The sequence below is a fragment of the Betta splendens genome, chromosome 13, assembly GCF_900634795.4.
Source record: "Betta splendens chromosome 13, fBetSpl5.4, whole genome shotgun sequence".
Taxonomy (NCBI): Eukaryota; Metazoa; Chordata; class Actinopteri; order Anabantiformes; family Osphronemidae; genus Betta; species Betta splendens.
This window is the reverse complement of record NC_040893.2, coordinates 3,066,554-3,088,517: the sequence shown is the minus strand read 5'-3', so window position 1 is coordinate 3,088,517 and position 21,964 is coordinate 3,066,554. Positions and strand designations below refer to the sequence as shown.

Genomic DNA, 21,964 nt, shown 5'->3' with positions numbered 1-21,964 from the left:
AATGTCTACTATTGTTCCTTCTGGGAGTGAGACCCCTTCTGTGTGGATTACCTTGCCTCTCTTTGTAACCATCCTCCCACATTTCTCGAGCCCGAATGACATCCCGATGTCTGAGCTATAGATCCTGGTGGTGTGGATCAGCGAGTCGATGTCTCGTTCACTCTTGGTGTACAGCTTGATGTCATCCATGTAGAGGAGGTGACTTATGGTGGCCCCGTTCTGGAGTCGGTATCCATAGCCAGTCTTGTTTATTATTTGGCTGAGGGGGTTCAGACCTATGCAGAACAGCAGTGGGGACAGTGCATCTCCTTGGTATATGCCACATTTGATGGATACTTGGGCAAGTGGCTTCCCATTGACTTCAAGGGTGGTTCTCCACAATCTCATCATTTGCAATGAAGGCCCTTAGAGTTCTGTTGATGTTGTACAGCTCCAAGCATTCATTGATCCATGTGTGTGGCATTGAGTCATAGGCTTTCTTGTAGTCGATCCAGGCTGTGCACAGGTTGGTGTGTCGCACTCTGCAGTCTTGGGCAATTGTTCTGTCAACCAGGAGTTGGTGTTTGGCTCCTCTGGTATCCTTACCAATGCCCTTCTGTGCTTCGCTCATGTATTGACCCATGTGCCCACTTATCTTAGCCGCGATGATGCCTGACATGAGCTTCCATGTTGTGGAGAGGCAGGTTTTTGGCCGGTACAGTAGTTGGATGGGACTGTACCCTTTTAGGGATCCTTCATTATCAGGATCGTTCGCCCTTCGGTTAGCCATTCAGGGTGAGTCCCATCCCTTAGCAGCTGGTTCATTTGTGCCGCCAGGCGCTCATGGATGGCGCTCATGGAGCGTCCGCTCATGGACGCTCATGGTCTGTTCTGTTATTATTACCCTGCCATTGAGAGTACACTTTCGCAGGTTGTGTTGCGAACAGCCGGTTTACTAGTCCTACAACATACTTTGCAGCTTTGCAGTGAGGGCCAACCGCCACCCAGGGCCCAATGAAGACTGCAGCCTGGGTAGCCCACAAGACAAGCCCCCCCCCCCTAGCAGTTACCAGAGGGCGTCGGGCCACTAGGGCAGGCAGTGCCCCACCTGAGCAGGGGCAGTTTTCGAGGGGGAGACTCCCCTCTGGGCACAGGCAGGCACTCCAGAGCCCCCCCCCCCCTTTTCTTTTCTTCATCTGCTCTTAGTGGGTGGAAAAACAAGATGGTTGTCCCTTCACGGAGTCTCTGTGAGGATATACGACCAGCCGATAGTACCTGCAAAAGGATGAAATTAATTATTTTATTAATATTAGGGTTGCTGCTAGCCAAGTTAACCTAACGTTAGCAATGCAAACTAATGCTATACCCGACAGTCCACAACACGAGAAGCAGCAGCTTGTAACTGTGCTCAAACCTTACAGTGCAAACTAAAACAATAAACGGTCGAATATATTACTTACTCATTCTATCGTTTTGTTCCGGCTGTTTTTTCTGGTTTCTCCTTGGTCTTCTCCTTGGTTAGTTTGACTGCTGCTTGTTTGAACTAATAATCTACAAGACAGACCAACCTGTTCATAAGGATCAAGGTGACTTTTCTCCTCTGTGTAGCTACAAGACTAGAAAAATTTTATGGAATCATCTGCTTGAATCTGGCAACAGCGTCGTCAGATAAACATCTGCTTTTTTCCAGCTGCTGCAAGGTATATTATGGTAAATTCAAAAGTTAATGAGAAATTGTCAGATAAGAGAGGGTTTTAGTGAAGAACTATTAAATCAGTCTATGATCTACCAATTTCAAACCCAGATGTCAGGACAAGATTGAGGGTATGGTTAAAACAATGAGTGAGTTAATTTACATCCTGAGTAGAACCAATAGTGTCTATTAATGAGTTAAAATAAGTGCTGACAAAGTTACTGTCAACAACTACTTGAATGTTAAAGTATCCCACTACAATGACTTTATCTGTGCTAAGAACTAAGTCAGATAAGAATTCAGAGAATATGGAGCAGGAGGACGATAATAATACAATACAAAACACAACTGGCTTCTGAGTTTTAGAGTCTGGGTGAGAAAGGCTCAGAGTGAGGTTCTCAAATGAGTTAGAACTATGTTTAGGTTTAGGAGTAATTATTAAATCTTAAATTTAATTGCTACTTCTCCTTCACCTCGTCCTGTACTTCTAGGAACATGATAGTTGATGCAACTCATTAGAGTCGACTCATTTAAACTAACATATTCATCCTGCTGCAGCCAGGTTTCAGTGAGACAGAACCAATCTGTGTGACGGTCTTATCAAGTCATTTATTAACAAGGATTTAGATGAGAGATCTGATAAACCACACTTTATTAGCTTACTGTTACTTTGTTTTGTAAGAGGAACCGTTTTGATGTTTTTTGAATTCTGGTAAGTCACTGATTGTATAGCTTAGGTGGTCAGGGAGCAGACACAGTCTCTAAGACTAAGATGGGGTGGCGGCTGTAGAGAACTCTGTGTCCTGGGCTCCGCTCTGAGTTGTCACGGAGTAGGGAGGCCGAGCAACATGACCTCCCAATCACGCCTCTCCAGGTATCACTGTCATTACCCACGTGGGCATTGAAATCTCCCAGAAGAACGATGGGGTCCCAGTTGGAGCACTTTCCAACACTCCCTCCAGAGACCCCAAGACGCTCCACACTACCGTTTGGCCTGTAAGCACAAATGACAGTGAAGAAAAGAGCGGAGAGTAATGGCGTACCCACGTAGCGGCAGCAAACATCAATAACCGGAGGTGACGCAATATGCTAATGGTGGCCAGGATTGCCTGACACCTTTCTAAGGGCCCGAGTAGATCCAACCAACGCGACGGCTTGCTGAATGGCGTGTTCCAAATGAACACCCTGTGCTCTTGCCACAGACTGAACGCTAGGTTTTGCTGGGTCCATAATGGCTAGTGTGTACTGTTATGCGCTCTCAGAAACTAGGTATGTGCAGAACCCAAATGCAGAGACCAGGGAAGCTCAGTGTTGTGAGATTCACAAGTTTATTACAGCTACAAAGAAAATAAATCAAACCAAAAGAGAGTCTCTGCAGAAGCAGGAAAATGCAGGTCTACCAAAGTAACAAAAATCACAGTCTCAAACTGGCCTAGTAAACAAAGGTAATAAAGGAACACTGCATGACAGACCGTGGAGTAAGCTCGAGCTCGATAGCAACCTCTGGTGGGAAAGAGAGTCCAGTCACAACAAGTTAACCCTGAGAATATGCTTAGTTACTTACTGCTTCTACTCTAACAGCCAGTAGTAACCCCTTAACCCCTAGATGGAGGTATAAGTGTTTTTTATTTCTGTGATGCCTCTGATCATTTTATTTACATCCTTTGTAAATGAGCAAATAAAATGTTTAACCCTCAGGACACTTTTCATATTTACAGTCGTAGCACTTCAATGTGTCAGCCTTTACGGCAATCTGTTTGCATTTTCAGCGCGGTATCACCGGGTTTTTAGCGCGTTGGAGCTGTGTTGCGTCTATTTGGCCTATAGGTGACGATCAGCCCCCACACTGGCCTTTTTGAGGCTGTCTTATACTTATGTTATATAGGCCCATGTAGAACTACGTCACCACGCCTGTGTGGTGTAATGGTTTGTTGATTGTTAACAGCCTTGACGTGTCAATTTTTTACCCCGGGTTCGAATCCCGGTGGAAGCAAGAGTTGTAACTACTGAACATTTTTATATTTTCGCATACAAGATAGGCTGCCTGTATTATTTAGCAGAGCTACAGCCATGTTCCCAAGAGGTTCACCAGCTGCTTTCGGCAGTGAGTCATAGACGGACGTTGTTCTGCCCGCTTTCATGTAGACACGGAACTCTTCACAGTTTTTTTAAACGTAGATTTTGTTAATTTTGTTATTCATTTACAACAACATGCAAATGCTAAAAATTTTCTGAAAAGATGACAGTACACCCATCAAGTTTGGGTGAACAGAAAACGCTTGAAAGCGTTGACGTTTTTAATTTCGTTTATTTCATTATTACTCCTTTCACCTGTACCACATAATAAGTCATTGCAGAGCTACAGCCATGTTCCTACAAATTTAACCAGCTGTTTCTTTCGTTATTCCCTCTTTCATGTCCGTCTCCTGAATGAAAGTGGGCGTGGCCATCCACGTCCCAGAGCAGGGACACTGGGGGAAGGGGAAACGCTCATCAACACGCAGGACAAAGATCTGCGTTTCTCTGCCTGCTACAGCCTCGGCTGCGTTGGGTTGTTAGTCCCCCTTTCACCTGTACCATATGAAATGTGTTCCTACGAAGTTGATCAGCCGCTTTCAGAATCAGAATTGTTTTCATTCCCTAGGTTTGAACAGGGCAAACATTATTTTTGTTTAAAAAAATCCCATACGGTTTGCACTGTAACGTCACCAAAAATTACGAAAAAACGACAGTACAGTTTTAATAAATGTGCATTAAATATATAAACAGAAAACGCTTGAAAGCGAAGCGTTTCCTTTTTATATTCCATTTATTTCGTTATTTTCCCTTTCACCTGTACCACAAAGTCATTGCAGAGCTAGAGCCATGTTTCCAAAAGGTTCACCAGCTGCTTTCAGCGTGACACACGCATGGACGTTGTTCTGCCTGATTTCATGTAGACACAAAACTCATCAAAGTAAAAGAGAGCTCAGTGCAGCATTTGCAATTACAACAGGCTGAAAGAGGAGGTTGTAGCAGAGGAACACAGGTCTTTGTCCTGTATGTTGATGCGCCCAGCCCCCACAGTCAGCGCTTACCTTTGCTACGGGACGTGGATGGCCCCGCCCATTTTTATTTATCAGACACATATGAAAGTGGGATAACGAAATAAACGGAATGTAAAGTAAAATGCTTTCAAGAGTTTTGTCTACATCAAAGCGGACAAATCACATGTGAACATTTCAATTTTTTTTTGTAAATAAAAATAATGTTTGCCCTGTTCAAACCTGGGGAATAAAAATGATTCTGATTCTGAAAGCGGCTGATCATTTTCGTAGGAACACATTTTATATGGTACAGGTGAAAGGGACACTAACAACCCAACGCAGCCGAGGCTGTAGCAGGCAGAGAAACAATTTATTTATTTTTATTATATGATATTCTCTACAAGTTAGCAGTGGTAGTCTGCCAGACTTGTGTGAAATACCATAAGAAGAGCATTTAAAAAAAGTCAAAAAGCGGCTTTAAATCTTTTCAGCTCGTTTTTTCGTTTTTAACATGCTGCTTTGAATAAATGCCGTTTGTTTCTTTTTAATCGAGAAACGGAAAACGGTCCGTGTATGTTCCAACTGTTTGATTTGTCCCCCAGAATAAAATCTTTTTTTCCACAAAACGAGAAAACGGGAAACGGCTTTAAATCTAATTTCAGGTCTAGTTTTGAAAACACTGTTTTCAGCTCTATTTCAGCTTTATTTGGTTTTAACACGGTGCTGTGATTAAATTCCGTTTTTCGCTTATATCAAGAGAAATAAGGAAGCAGATTTTTTTTATTTTATTTTCTGGACAATTTACCTAGAAAACAGCTTGATTTATTCTAGAGGGGGAAATCAAACGTAGAACGTACACAGACCCGACACAGTACTTACACACGAGGACGTACTGTATAAAGGCAGCAGCAAGATCAGCATTTGACAACAAACACTAGCGCGCATTGACAACTTGATCCAAGTCATCTGCCTATGAATAAGTGGCTCCTCAGCACCATCGTTGGAACGTCACATCACTGTCTGCTTCAGACGTTGACGCCACTTCCCCGATTCTCTCGTTGCCTGCATTATCACATGCATACATTTCTGGTTAAGCTCTACCTGGACACATCATCTGTCACTCGGGCTTTTCATTCAGAGTCAGAGCAAACTATAGGTCATTGCGGTCGGAGTAAATTTTAAGCATTTGGTTAACCTTAAAAGATGCTATAACGAGAGAACGACTTAGTTTTTCGTTCTCTGCTTTTTTCTCAAAACGAAAAATCAGCTTTAAATCCAACTCCGTGCATTGTGTCGAAAAAACAACAACACTTGAATTCCGTTTGTCGCTCATATAAAGAGAGGACGAAACGAAACAAATCCAGTTTGTTTTGCATTTTTTCTCATGATCAACAAACCAGAAGACGAGTACAAATATGCATAAAAAATACATTTATAACACAGATTGATGAATAAATATAGATTCCTATTTTATGTTATTATACTTATATTATTCTATTGGATTGGCTGGAGGAGGGACTGTGTCTCTTGGCTGGCCTGAAAACTGTGTAAAAACATCAGCATCTTCGGCAATTGACAACAAACACTAGCCCACACTAGCGAGCAAAGACGCATAATAATCTATACTATGTATAATAATAAATTTATAAAAAAAATTAAATATAATATAAAATGAACTACTCTACATTTAATGATACAATACCATGACATCGTTTTTTGTGCTTAATGTGCCACCTGGTGGTTAAAACGAGATTAGCACCCTGATTTTTTTCAGCTTGCTGTAGGATTAAAAATCCTTAGTCGGGGACGCACCCGTGGCGCGCTGGCGACGCGCACGTACTGCGGTAAAAAAGGTGGTCACTTTTAAGTGCTACGACTGTATGTAAGACTTTTCCAATTTTATGCATACATACTTTTATAGTGTTAATTCATTCAGCCAACATCATACTCAATCAAATGTAACTTTTTAAACAGGTAAATGAAGCCCTCCTAATGCCATTTTTTGTATTAATGAATAATCATACACAAAAGCCGTGCATCCACTTGCCCTTTTTACCACACACACACAGCCAGCTGGGGAGATCAGAGCATACACCGCCGGGGTATAGCCCAAAGATCACAAAATCTTCAGGTTGTCTCTGCCTTTTTGTCCTCCTCTCCGGCCACTGCTGGTATGAAAGATGTGTAGCATACAGTAATTGGCAAAGTCAGACCTATACCCCAGGCATATCTAGGCTCATATAGTCAGCATGACTTTTCTTGGTTGGCATTGGTGGAAGACAACACAACGTGGGGCGTGTTTGTTCACATTCTGTGCTTGTAATGGATTTCATTTTCAAAACGACACACTCTCTGTGAACCTCTACTTGAGCTAAAACTTCATTACATATAATTACTCTCGTAAGACAGGGACAGTAAGAATACTTCTATGTATGTTACCATGTTGATCTGCCTGAATTAAGCTGCTTTGAATATTTGGTGTTCATGTGTCAGTGTCATGAACACACTATAATCTTTAAAAACACTACAAAATATGACAAGTCAAATGCTCAGCTAGCTTTATTATTTTGTCAAACTTTTGTTTGTACCATCAGGCTTTAGGATTACCAGCATTACCAGCAACCATTAACACAGCAATCACAAATAAGGGACATGTGTTGTGGAAATCTTTTCATAAAGCAATCAACCGGAGATCATCAGTGTGGTAAACGGTCTCAAAGTTTACTCGACACGGAGTGGATCACAATTACATCTAAGTCCTAAGGCACATCTCACTATTTACAAAGTATCCACTGAAGGACTGAAGACACAAGACCTGTATTTATACCCAGTTACAAACCCCCACATGAGCTGTTGACTGGCCTTTGATATACATGAGTGCAGTAAACCCCCCTTTACATCCTTTAATAATGTTCCCATGGTCACTACAGTGAAACCCCCTCCATTTGATAACCAAATGCTTGATGACCCCCCAGGAATAACCCTCAGCCAGAGGCACAGCATCTTATGACGACACAAAATTTCCCACAATTCTCCCTTTTTGACTCCAAGTGTCAAACATACAAACAAGAATAAGAATAAGAATAAGAAAACCTTTCATAGTCCCGCAGTGGGGAAATTACCTCTCACAACAGCAGTACAGATGAGCAAAAATACAGGTACAGAACAGTTTGTTCTGGGAAATTATTGTCAACATTTGAAGTTATTATCCATTTACTGTCTGTCTCCCTTTTAAGTCCTTGATATTCTGTTGGTGCCCGTACACATTCATAGAGGGAAACATGGTTTCCCTACTCACAGAAGATTCCTTAAACCTGTTCTTTTCAAAGGTCCATGCACATGCAAAATTCACTTTTTGGACATTCTGGTACGTTTTTTCGACTCCCTGGGTCATATTAAGACACTCCTGGTGTGTTAGAAGTACGCCCCCTACTTATTTCACATTTTTGAGAGTTTATCCAATCTGGTTCAAGAACCATCGTTTCAAATTTGGCGGCCTGGATACGTCTGCATTTGCGCTGACCAATCACAGAACCAGCTTCGCCCCCCCCCAGACAAACCTGGACCCCTAAATGTACCTGAAACATTTAGTTCCAGTCCCTCCAGTCACAGACAAAAGAAGAAGTCACTCAATGTGCAGTCTACCATAGGAGGTGGCGCTAATGCACCTTTCAGTTGGTTGCCACCTGACGTTTAAAAGACAAAAGAAGAAGAAGTCACTCAGGTTGAAGAAGCGCCCACTTGCTTCTTCCCCAAACGTAAGTACATGCTTGATACTTATTTGATGTATGTACTCCAGAACTTTCTCTGTTTATAATGTAGCTTCCCTCCTGTGTAAGGAATGCTAATTGCTAGAACCGTTGCGTTGGCACGCAATTTGGATGAGTCCAAGCCTCTTCAGCATTTGTCCGGTTCGAATCGTGTGATATGTGGTACTGAGGTCATTCACTCAGCTCATATTATAGCCGCTAGCGCGATAGTAGCGCAGCTTTAGCGGCTAGCGCTAGCAGCTAGCGTTAGCCGCTAGCGCTAGTACATTGTGAGAGTCAGCTGTGTTTCTAATTACTACCGAGCCTGTCGTCTGTATGTTGTAGCCCGAGTAGACCCGTGAATTTGGGTTATGGCAGGTTCTATCTAAGTCTGACATGTGTGTTGTTGCTTATCTGGTCAGCTACTTTAGCTGTAAACGTGACATTTTTTTTTATACAGGCTGACTCATGCCAGCTACCGAAACGCGAGGAGGTTGCTTCTCAAACTGACACGCGGCTACCTTGTAGAAGAGAGGAAGAGTTCTCACCTCAGGAGCAAAGGTATGTACATTTAACAGCAGTATAATCATTTGTTGGCCAATATGCAGTTTTATTTGACAGAGATATTGCATTTCACATTTCAGTAGTTGTGGTATTCATAATCTGATCGATATTGTTGTCTATGTATTTACTCTGTATGCATTTGGTCAACTTATTTTGATATTTTAGTTTGTTGACGATAATTTGTAACTCTAGTTGTTTGGAGCAGATGTGGAAATGTGGAAAATGTGATGGAGACTATCTTCAATAAAGTCCTGCTGGACTCAGGTTGTTCTATGGAGGACCTTGTAAACATCCCTGTCCCACCTGCCCTCTGAGCAGAATTTGAGCAACCTGACAGAAAGGAGGTCATTAATGTCATGCTAAGATTTAACAAACCAGCTCTATAAAAGCTAAGTTGAAAACGTGTTTGCTCCAAACAACATTAAAACTGATCTAACTACCTCTATTTATTGTTTAAATCTGTAAAGGTTGTGAGATACATAGGACATACTGGTCATTTCATTAATCTGCTATTCTATTCTTTATACCTTCTAGAGTGGTGTCAAGGAAAACAGCTGCATCCTCCATCTGTACAGCAGCTGCACTGCTTCCGATGTCTTCCAACACGTGAAGACAAAAAAGATCCTCACATCTCCCCAGCTAACTGCCTATGACTGTACCTGTTCCACTCCAGAAACTATGCTTTCAACATAACTATGAATCCTACCCGTTCATTTTGTGGTCTGCAAATTGAACTGTGACGGTAACTTATCCAGCATTATAGCGCTGGTGCATTGGTTAAAAATAAAGTTGGCTTTGACTATTGCTGTTTCACTGAACTATTTTTGTATGTATATACCTAATGAGGGAAAACAGACAAATGTTTTATAATATTTCAGCTTTTATTGAGGTATTGCCAAAAAAAACCCAATAATTTAGGTATTTCACAGGTGGTCTAAGTACAACATAGGTGCCTTGTCCCTCAGGAAACACTGCCCTGATCCAGACCAGGGAAGGTGGGATGACTTGGACTCTTCGCCCTCGAAGTCCCCAGCACCAACTGAAATATATATTTAGAAACAAAACTATGTTTGTAAACCAGAGTTCCCAGGTTCATTATGATTAATCTATAAATAGTAAAATGTTCTAAAGTTTTTTAGGAATTTCTGAGATACTGATTATTCCATGCATGTGTAAATGTCTGATATACTGTATATTAAATGTGTTCTGTAATGAATACACATTCAATCATACTGGCTCCAGTCCTGGATCATCAACCATACATGACAGTAGGTTTGGCAACTAGTTCAGGCGTCTTGAGTTAAGATTTATCGAAATTTTAATTTATTAATAAAAGTAATAAACACATGGAATACCTTGAAAGCAATAGTTGCTGTCACACCATGCCTCTGTAGGCATTCACTGTTCCTACATTGGCACTTAATTACAGACAAATATGGCAAAATATAAGCTGCAGCTGAAGATCCCATTATAGAAAAAATATTTTCACAAAACAGCAGAAGGAGAAATAAAAAAACATGTAAAAATGAGTTTATATTAGTTTATCAAGCTATGCTCCCAAACAAGCTGTAGTCGGGTTATGAATATTTTGTTGTATTAATTCAGGCTGCTAATTTGCAACCATTAGTATTAGCGTTAGCAGCTAATCAAGTTGCGTATTATATAAATCAAATTAAATTAAACGTGAATCTGCCAGTTAGACGTACCTTGCGCCAGTTGAAGTGTAACCACTTTAACAGCCTCCCATTCGACTTCAGAGTCAGATTTTGGATCAAACGTATGGTTGAACTCCACTACGAGGACGAGTCAGCCAGTGTCACTGTTACAATGGATTCAGTGACCGTGACGTTTGATTCCCATGGCTATGCGCTTCCTCAAAGGGGTGTGGCGATCAGTTTAGCTTCCGACACACTCAAAAATAGAGCGTCGTGGAGGAGAGCTTAAAACTTTTTGGCATGAAAAGTTACAGACACCTTACTGAGACATCAAGGTCCAATTCTTTAGCAGTACGGAGCATGAAAAAAGTGTGTGCATGGATCTTTAAGGAGTTTCCGATGTTGCTCTTCTGTTGATTCCATCTCTGTTGTCCTTTTTTTTTTTAATGTTGATTTGTTTCCCAATCTGTAGACATTTAAGCAGTTGAAGTTTATGTTCCACTGAATCGTCCACAGTCAGCAATTCTGCCCTAGCAGAAGCATTGTTGATGACGCTTTCATCAACTTTCTATTCATCTGTGGTCCAAAACAGTAGGTCAGGTCAGCTCCTGCTTTGAGGGGAGAATCGTCAAGGGAAGCTTAAAAGTATAAAACTGTAACAAGAAAACTAAAAGCAGTTACACCTTGTACATAAATGGCATCATCAATGACACAAAGCAGTAGCAGCTAATGCTGATAAAAGTTAGTTTCGTGTTAGTGTTAGTAAGTGTTAGTGTTAGAAAAATAGAAATAGAAAAACAGTTTCTTAGTGTGAATTACTCCAAAGCAACTTTCTCAAGTGAAAACAGGAAACATTTCATTACAACTATAAATCCTGTAAAACACATGTTCAAAGTAAAAGCAAAAACTGATCTAAAAGCTATTGTGGAATAGTCTCAGTAACCATGTTGTTACTGTAGTCATTATATATATTATAAACATTATAAAAATGTGAAGCAGAAAGTATCTTAGAAAGTATCACTGTGAGGTCTTACTATGGCTTCTATGACAATTATATAAGACAGAATCATTTTAGATGTTTGTTTGTGAAAATAATAAAACAGTAGCTAATGCATTTTTAAGGAATTTGAAGGAATAAAATGAACATCAATAAACAATTGACATCTGACTTCTGTTTAGTTCAAAACCAATCGTTTTGAAGGATCTAATCATTTAGTTTTCAAACCTTAGCTTTGGAGATTAAAGCTGTTAAATAATTGCTGGTAAATAGTACCTTGAGACTTTTATTTATTTTTATTTTATGTTTTTGATTGATTGAAAATGTGGCTTCTTATACTTGCATTTGTGTCATTGGTCACCAATTTTAAGATTTAATTTAATTTGAATGTATTTTTAATCCAGTTTTGATTGTCATCTAGAAACCAATACTATCATTCTCAGAAGAAATTGTCTAGGTTAACATCAATGATATTCAGTCTATTTCAACTCTTAATATTGGATGAGAAATCAGAACCACTTTCAAAACACAAAAAATGTAAAATTCACAAACAAATATTTATACCTCCTCCCTTTTGATACATGGATTTAACCCATGAGTCAATTGTGCTTAAAAGAAAAGAGATGTTAGCATGTGTACCTGGAATAACCCAGGTTCACCCTTCATCGAAACCTGATTTCACAAAGATGTTAAATATAATATAATAGAATCAATCTTTTTGTAAACCTTCCGGAGGAAATAATCTGGCCACATAACACAAATTAACCCTGTAAAGTTATAGCAAATCCCAATAACGTGAGTCAGAGATAACAGGAATACGCTAGATTCACATTCAGTAAGTAATCACTGATAAACCGCCAGGACTGTCTGGATGAAAACAGTTCCATATGGTTCTAAAGTTAATTAACCCTTTGGTGTGAGGACAGACTAGGTGGGGGTGAGGTGTTAAACAATGGAACCTTGGCTCAGAGACTCAAGTAAAATCTATTTAGATGTTATCTGTTTCAGTAAACATCCACATCAATCTGGTCTCTGGTCATAATTACTATCCCTTTTTATCATTATCATTATTACATTATCTCACTCAGGGATGAAAATGCCCTATAGAAAAACTTAGTTATTTATCTATTTTTTTATCAATCTGAAATGTATGCTCTCCCTATAAATCTTTTTAAAAATTCAATTAAATCCTACTGATTTCTTTTCAAAAACTTGTGGAGCATAAATAAATAGTCTGGATATAAAAACTACTCATTCTAAATTTACTGTTGAAATTTAGTATTGATTCGAGAAACATCCTAATAATTTATGCTTTCTCTATATGTTTCTATGCTCATGTCTGTGTCTTCTCTATGCTCTGACCTGTCGTCCTCTGCTGTCTCTGTGTTTTAGATGATTTTGATGAAAATCCTTTGCTCTGGATCTTACTAGATCTGGTTCTTCTTGATTAGAACAGTCATTATGATTCTGATCGCTCTGGCAGTGCTGTTGTCTTCTCCTTCATTCTTTTTCATGGACCTTTCTCACACCGGCTGGTGTAAACTTCCATCACCTTCAGTCCTTTGAAGAGTCAGCAGCTGTTTTTCATCTCCCAGTCACCAACACCTTCCCGTCTTCACTCTTGAGCATTTTTTGCATTGTCTCTTTTGTTCTGATTCTGGTGCCTGTAATCAACAAACACCTACTGGAAGAAAATCCTTTTTTTTCCTGGAAGGAGCAGTTAGTGAGAGTCTTGGTCTGTGTCCTGCACAGAGGTCAGAGAGAGGTCAGAGAGTGTCCTTTCTCCCCCACTGTGGGTCTGCTGCTGGTCAACTTTCAGCTTTTGTTGGTCCTGGATTTCTGTAGAGATGATGTCTTCTTGATGGATCAAAGCTCCTCACACAGAGACAGCTGGGTACAGATCCCTGATTCCTCCCCTACTTGCTAATTTCTCCCCATTGTTCACTTTCACAAGACTTTCTTTTGAGCGGCTTCTGACGTTATCACGCCATTCAATGGTCATTATCAGTGGTTATCAGCCCATACGTATGAGCCGGTAGGTGCCCATCTACCTGCTGGCAGCGGTGAATAGGTGCAGTAGGTCATTGTCATTTATCCGTAAGGTTGATCACGGCTCGGATGATTTAACCAGCAGAGTCAGTAGGGGCAGAGCAGGCACCTACTGGCCCATACGAATGCGCTGATAAGTTCTGATCAGCCTATTTGTTATGGCTGATAACATCCGAAGCGGGTGTTCTTTCTCAAAACAAATCTTACAGATTTCCATCTACTCTTAACTTCCCCTACCTTCTTCTTCCCCCACATGAGCTGTTGACTGGTCTTTGATATACATGACTGCAGTAAACCCCCCTTTACTTCCTTTAACAATGTTCCCGTGGTCACTACAGTGAAACCCCCAGCATTTGATAACCAAATGCTTGATGACTGAGCTAATGCGCTGGTTCACAGATATCTACCTCAGATTTCTTGCAAATGTGTCTTGTGTCCCTGGGGCACTTGTGTTTACAATATCATGCCTCAGTGCAGAAGTTGTAATAAAAAGGATGTGTTGAGCTTTTTATTAGAGTCCTCTGTTCAGATTCACAATATTGACTCTGGTACAGAGATGAGAAATCTTCAGTACGGGATGCCGGAGGTTTGGCCATGGATGTGTGCTTCTAACAAAGCATCACTTGGTTTGACCCTCATGCTTATTGTTATGTTTTTGGTCATTTCCTTTCAACATTATGAACTCTTCAACATTCACTTTTATTAGCAGGGAGATTAGTCCAAGAGTAATTATTTTACAACTGGCTTTTCTAACTGATTTCTACCAAAGTGTAGGCTTGGAGAAGGCAGTTGTGCTTCTCTTCAGGACAACAGGTGTTGGGAGTCGGTGTGTCTTCTTCTAAAGCAAGGCCATTAGGAAAACTCAGACAAAGCCACTGGTGGAAAGAAAAAAGAAGAGTCCTGACAAAATGCTGTTGTTTCAGTAGCTACAGCGGAGCACCGATGGATTAGTTCAATATGTTTTTTTTTGGTAACTAACAGGTGCTTTCTACTTCTCAGGCGCTTATCAGTGAACCCCCCCCAGAAGGAGGAGTAAAGAGTCCAATTTAGCCATCCCTAATTTTTCTAACTTCTCAGGAGACACTTGTAAGCTACACATTAACTATATCAAAGTGGGGATCTTGCTTTACTGTATGTAGGCTGGTCCATCTGTAAATCCACATAACTACACCTTTTTTCAACTCATATTTTGGTCGAACAGTATTGTAGATCAACAAAGACAGAACCAATGACCATGAAGCTAACAGCAGATATTAGTATTTTTTCAAAAATGGCAATAAAATTAAATGAAAGTTATTTTCTTCCCACATTTTTCTGCAGTATGTGCTCATTTCTCTTGCCAGTAACACTACTCCTATCCCCCTCTTTCCCCAGCTGCCATCGAGTCCTGCCTCAGTCACCTGCTGAAGAGACGAGCAGCTGGTTTTCTCCGCAGTGACAAGATTGCCGCCCTCTTCAACAAAGTTGGCAAAGTGTATGATATTGCTGGCGAGGTTTGCCACAAGGTGCAGGAGCAGCTCCAGCAACAGGCAGATTTAACCAGGCTAGTTTCTAATAATTTTTGTCTGCTGCTGCTAAACTACATCATAATGTGCCTTTATATCCTTTTTTGTGGCAGTTTTCTTTGTCCATCCAGGAGTCAGGATTTGGTGCAACCACCTGAGCACCACAGACACAACAGTAACACCATGATTACCTGTAGGGTGTTTTTTCACACACACTGCACTGCCTTTTAATGCACAGTATGTTTTTCAATACTTTAAGTTTACTAAATGAGAACATCTAAACCATGAAGCCTATGTTGAGATTAACAGATTCTCAATCCTCAAGATGTAGTTGCAGGTTTACAAACAGTCCACAGAAAGAAGCCAATGAGGTTCTAAGTAAAAAATTAGCTGAAACTATTTGGCTGCCAATGTTTTCACCACCATTATATATGCAAGATCAGTGAAACATCCTTTGACCTGTTTTTCATGAACTCATCCTGGTTCATTATGTTGCTTGGGTCAGAAGCAGTGGCTGAATTGATTCATGATTGATACATTTTACAGGCAGCCAGTGCAGAGAAGCTAATGTAGGAGAAATGCGATCTCTCTTTCTAAGTCCTGTCAGAACTCTGGCTGCAGCATTTTGAATAAGCTGTAGGCTTTTTAAGGAGCTGTTAGGACATCCTATGAGTAAGGAGTTACAGTAGTCCAGCCTAGAGGTAACAAATGCATGAATCATTTTCTCTGCATCGCTCTGAGAGAGGATGGTTTGATTTTAGCTATATCTCTAAGATGAAAGTAGGCGGTTCTGGAGATTTGTTTAATGTATGATGTAGAAGAGAGATCCTGGTCAAAGATGACACCAAGGTTCCTCACAGTAGAATCTGAAGCTAATGTTATGCTATCTTGGGTGGCTATCTGACACAATAGTGCCTTCCTCGGGTTTTTAGGCCCAACGATAAGAATTTCAGTTTTATCTGAATTTAGTTGAAGGAAGTTTCATGACATCCAGGATTTGATGTATTTTAAACAACCCTGAATTTTGACTAGTTGATCTGTTTCATTTGATTCCAAGGACATATATAGCTGAGTATCATCTGCGTAGTAATGAAAATTAATAGAATGCTTTCTAATAATCTCACCTAGAGGAGACATGTATAGGCTAAACAAAATTGGACCAAGCACAGAACCCTGTGGTACTCCATAGCTAATCCTTGTGCATGTGGAGAATTCCTCATTAACATGAACAAACTGGAATCTGTTCAAGAAATAGGATTTAAACCATCCCAATGCTGTTTCATTAATCCTGATTCTATGTTCAGGGTTGGTTTTTTCAATAGAGGTTTGACCACAGCCACCTTAAAAGCCTGTGGTACATAGCCTAAATGGAAAGATTGGTTGATTTGATTTAATATGGACGAGCTGATTAAAGGTAGAACTTCTTTGAGTAATCTGGTTGGAATTGGATCTAAAAGACAAGTGGACAACTTGGAAGAGTTGATTATTGAGGTTAACTCCATATGAGTTACGGGGAAGAAGCTGTCTAGGTAAGACAGAGGATTTGGTATACTGTATTTAAAGTTGATGGATCTAGACAGTGCCTTCTGTCATTTGGAAAAAGTCGCTGCTGAATGTTTTTTCTAATGATGATAATTTTATTAGTAAAGTAGTTCAAGTTCATAAAGTCATTGCTGCTGAGATTTAAGGGGATGGTAGGCTCAACACAGGTATGACTTTTAGTCAGCCTGGCTACAGTGCTGAAAAGAAACCTGGGGTTGTTTTTGTTTTCCTCAATTAAGGAGGAATAAAATGTTTTTCTAGCAGCACAAAGTGCTGTAATGGAAAAATGTTTGCCTTTGTGCTATTTCTTATCCAACACACTTGTCGTGTGCTGGTTAGGTGCAATACTGAACTGAACATTCTTACACAAACAACTAATCTCTTGCGCCCTGTTGTACATCAAGTCTAAACATCTGATGTTCCATTTGACTGACTAATAATTTATGATATATGTTTGTCTTTTACACCCGGACTCTGACTTCATCCTATCTGACTCCCCACCAGACCCAAGGCTGTTAAAGCGAATGCATCTTGTCTTGGAAGCTCTGTGTTCCTTCCTTTGGATAACAAGACATGATGATGCAGAAGTGAGAAAGCAAACATTCTCACTCACAGCGAGATAAAGTGGCACAAACAATTCCATTGCTGCAGAGAGACATTCCACCAGAGCCAGAGAAAGGGGTTAAAAGGCGGAAGCAACTTGAGGATCGTGGGCTCTTTGCATCACACCTTCGTGGTGTGTGCACTGATCTCCCCAGCTGGTTTTTGGTTTGTTGATGTGCACGATCAACATCCATGCTTTTTATTTGCTTTCCCGATTATTTTTATTTTCTTTATTATTTCAATAATTCGCACAAAAGGACAACTCTCTCATCTGCTTCTTAATGGAAAATTTCCACCACAGTGCTTTTTTATATTTTATTAGACTGTCCTTCCTTGCAATGCAGTTTACATTTATTTTGTTAGAACGCCACTGCCTTTCTAGTAGTCGGGTCCTGTGCTTTAGGCTGCTGATCTGAGTTATACCATGGAGCTAACCTGATTCACTGCCTTCTTCTTCAGAGGAGCCACTGTGTCAAACATTGTACGTAGAGAAGCTGCAGCATCATCTACAAGACAGTCAACCTGTTCATAAGGATTAAGGTGACTGTTCTCTGTGTATCTACAAGACATTGAGGCAAAAGATGATGGAATCATCTGCTTGAATCTGGCAACAGCGTTGTCAGATAAACATCTGCTATAGTAACATTTCTTTCCAGCTATTGTAAGGTCAATTGTGCTAAATACAAAAGTTAATAAGAAATGGTCAGATAACAGAGGGTTTTGGGGAAGAACTATTAAATTATCAATTTCAACCCCATATATCAGGACAAGATCGAGGGTATGGTTAAAACAATGAGTGGGTTCATTTACCTGCTTAGTAAAACGAATAGTGTCTATTAAGGAGTTAAAAGCAGTACTGAGACAGTTGCTATCAACATCTACCTGAATGTTAAAGTCTCCCACTACAATGACTTTATCGGTGCTAAGAACTAAGTCAGATAAGAATTCAGTTAAGAACTCTGAATATGGAGCAGGAGGACGGTAAACAATACAAAACACATCTGGCTTCTGAGTCTGGGTGAGAAAGGCTCAAAGTGAGGCTCTCAAATGAGTTATAACTGTGTTTAGGTATAGAAGTAATTAATAAATCTGAGTTACAAATTGCTGCTACTCCTCCACCTCTACCTAGGCTTCTAGGAACATGATAGTTGATGTGACTCATTGGAGTCGACTCATTTAAACGAACATATTCATCCTGCTGCAGCCAGGTTTCAGTGTGACAGAACAGATCTATGTGATGGTCACTTATCAAGTCATTTATTAACAAGGATTTAGATGAGAGAGATCTGATATTTAATAAACCACCACTTTATTAACTTACTGTTGCTCATTCTGTAAAAGGAACCGTTTTGATGATTATTAAATTCTGGTAAGTCACTCCTCTTTGACTTGTTGGTGGTCGGGGAGCAGACACCGTCTCTATGTGATAACTAAGACTAAGAGTGGGTGCCGGCTGTAGAGAACATTCAGAGGGGTGTGACTGCGACTCTGTGTCCTGGGCTTCACTCTGAGTTGTCAGAGTGGAGTTGAGGTTGGTGTAGATGCAGGATAAGTGTTGTTTAACAGACCTTTAGACGTGATCATCAGTAAATATGTTACACAGGAAAATCCACAGTTCAGCTTGTCTATTAGCTTTAAAATATACTAGTGTTTTGTTTTTTATTGAAATTTATAATGTGATTATTTGATCTGTTTGTATCAGTTAATGCGTCTTTAAGAACATGTCAGGGCTCATCGTGAGCGGACAGGAGAGAGAGACCCAAACGCACAGCTCAGGATACAGACTTGGAATGAACCAGGTTTATTTGGCATAAACCAAGATGGCAGGCAATCGTCAGAATCAGAAAACACAATCTTCAAGCAGAGGTACAGGCAAGGACAAGGCAAACGCGGTCAAAACAGGCACGAGTCAGAACCATAGACTTACATTGAGTTGGCTGGAAGACAGACAAACTGGGTGCTCGACAAAAACTAACTAACAGAGAACAAAGGGACGTGCAGGTGCTTAAATGCAGGGAGGTGATAGATGATGGGACACAGCTGGTGATCACATGACAGGAAACAAAGGTGAACTAGGCATGACAGGACAGAACTGGAAGTGCATGAAAATAAAAAAGAAAGTATGACACATGACAAGTGAACCGAACTGAGGCAGAAGGCAGACAGGAACCAAGACCGGGAACGCCAAAATAAAACAGGAAATGAACATGACAAACCAAAAAACACAGAAACAGCCCAGGTTTATGACAGAACAAACATATCTGGACACAGAAATGTTTTAATGTAATTACAAATTTTAGCCAGAGAAACTATTAACTGAATCTTTACAGGAGGCTGTAGATGTAGCGATGTTCATCAAACCAAATTCAGAGAATACATTTCCATAGTAATTTAGTTCAGCTTCTTTTAGTCTTCTTTTTCGGAGTGTGGACTAATTTAATCCAGTTTAATCACAACACAGGCAACAGAATACATCTTCATGGTAACAAGACTGAACTTAACTGATCCCGCCTTTGTGCCACCATGTCAAGGATTAATTGAAGTAGGATGTGTGGAAAACCCCAGTTTAATCCCTTGCCTTGGTTTGTACAGCAGCCCTCAGGCGTTTCTTTGTATGCTACCATTTTTCCTTTTGCCCAACATATAGTAATTGTTTTAACATTCATAATTTGTAGATTAGAGGAATTTTATTCATCCCAAAGGGACATTCACAAAGGTATAGTGTTCTGAGAATAGGTATATCCTAAATTTACATTGTCACACTTGTCTCTCTGGTTAGTTGAATGTTTCCTAAAGCTTAGCGGTCTGTGTTTGTGCTGCTGCATCATGACAGCTGCTGCAGCGGCTAGACTTGACAGGAACAGGATACAGAACAGAAAGTTATGTGACAACAAACAACAAACAAATGAGGACAACAGCACCACCAAAGGCTGGGGGCCTGGATTGTCACATGTACCATCAAGAGAAGCATTAAAACAGTTTTTTGTCATCATCCTATCAGCTTCTTTCACTCATCTGTCAGATATTTAGGTCCCCAGATGGCGCCACACACCATTAAGGCTGATTACTGTGTATAGATGAAAGTCAGTCCCCTCCATATCAATCCACTCATGGACTCATGAACACTAACTGAAAAACTGGACATTTGGGACATTATGGACAGCTAGAAGAACCTCACCCTTCTATACTGCCAACTGTATAGTTATTCATTTATAGTTATTAAGTTATTTATTGGAAAAACATCCATAAAGAAAAAGTGCTAAACTCCAGAAAGCTACAAATAGATAATCAACAATACACCAAGAACGCACAAAGACCACAAATAAGAATATGTTAAACCCCAAAAGTATATTTATTTCTTCTTAAAAAAACATCAGATGTTCTGAATTGCACATATGGTTACGTGGAAGATGTTCTTAGGGCAGCAATTTACTTCCAAAGTCAAACAACCTTCATGTTGAAAATTATGTGCTGGTGATCATCTGCAAAAATCAGACAGTTCTAAATACCCCTTTAGATTCTGTCCATGAAATTCATAACCACAGTCCAAAGGATCAGAGAAACAATGAATGAAGTGGGTTTATCACGGAGCAGTCCTGTCATTGGTGTCTTATACACATGTATAGACACATACAGGGTATATAGCTCTGTGTGGAACTAGTGTGAGGGTTTATAGGCCCTTCCTGTCTCTTTAGCATCCATGTATCCTCCCTGTCATCATCTTTCTCTCTATTGTTCTTATAGACACGCATTAACACATGATCTTTTTAAAAATAGTAAATAGCCAAAACCCTTCCTTCACTTTGAAAATGTCTCTGCTTGTGCTCAGATTTACTCTGCTCGCGCTCAAATCTGTATTCGCACTCTCAGATTTCCAGCGCTCCCGCTCAAATCCTCCTCCTCGCTCTCGGTTCTTGCTGCTTGCTCTCAATGCTATCAGAAGTCACCAGCCAATAGGAGGCCAGGGCAGCTAACCAATGACATGATGCTTACTTTTCCCATGCTGAAGAGAAGCAAAGTGACTTTAGAACAAGTATTTCAGAGTCTGTGTATTAAAAAAGTCGAAGTCAACTTGATCGTTAATTTCTACAATATGTTTTGTTTTGGATCTACAGAGAATTGAAATTACTTCACACTACCTTACACTACGTTACTTACGTTGGCTGCCATTAGAATTGACAGAGAAATGGAACTACATTATAATATATTTTGTTGAAATGAAGCTGTCACCCTGTAAAGTCTACGTGTAGGTCAAGCCCAACAACATCAGCACCAGGTTTAAATCGCTAAACTGATTTAACCAGTCATACTGAGAAGTGATCAGTTGCTACTGCAGATCATCTGGGGCGGTGGATCAGGACTGACACCAGCTGAAGTGAACGTCAACAATGGCAGATTTTCTGTGCAGATCCTCCACTGATGTATTTATTTCTCTGCGTTTCGTTTCACCTTTTTCACGGCTAGTGTGGGGAATTGAATGAAACATTTGTTTGACATCTGTCTGTGGAGAATCAAGTGCCCTTGGACTTTGCTCAGCTCAGAAAATACGTCATATTTCCCTAACTCCTAACATCACTAATTTCCCTTTCACACTCATTGAAA

The 21,964-nt window shown here is 40.2% G+C and overlaps 1 protein-coding gene across 3 annotated transcripts in view; it reads left to right on the top strand.

Annotated features, from left to right (window-relative positions):
- Positions 1-21,964, top strand: part of sgsm2 (small G protein signaling modulator 2) — an 86,925-nt gene that overhangs the window by 23,371 nt on the left and 41,590 nt on the right. For all 3 annotated transcript variants that reach the window (XM_029171414.3, XM_029171413.3, XM_029171412.3), the window contains exon 3: positions 15,087-15,255. In XM_029171414.3, coding sequence (XP_029027247.1) covers positions 15,087-15,255 — 169 coding nt within the window. The remainder of the gene's footprint in view (positions 1-15,086; positions 15,256-21,964) is intronic.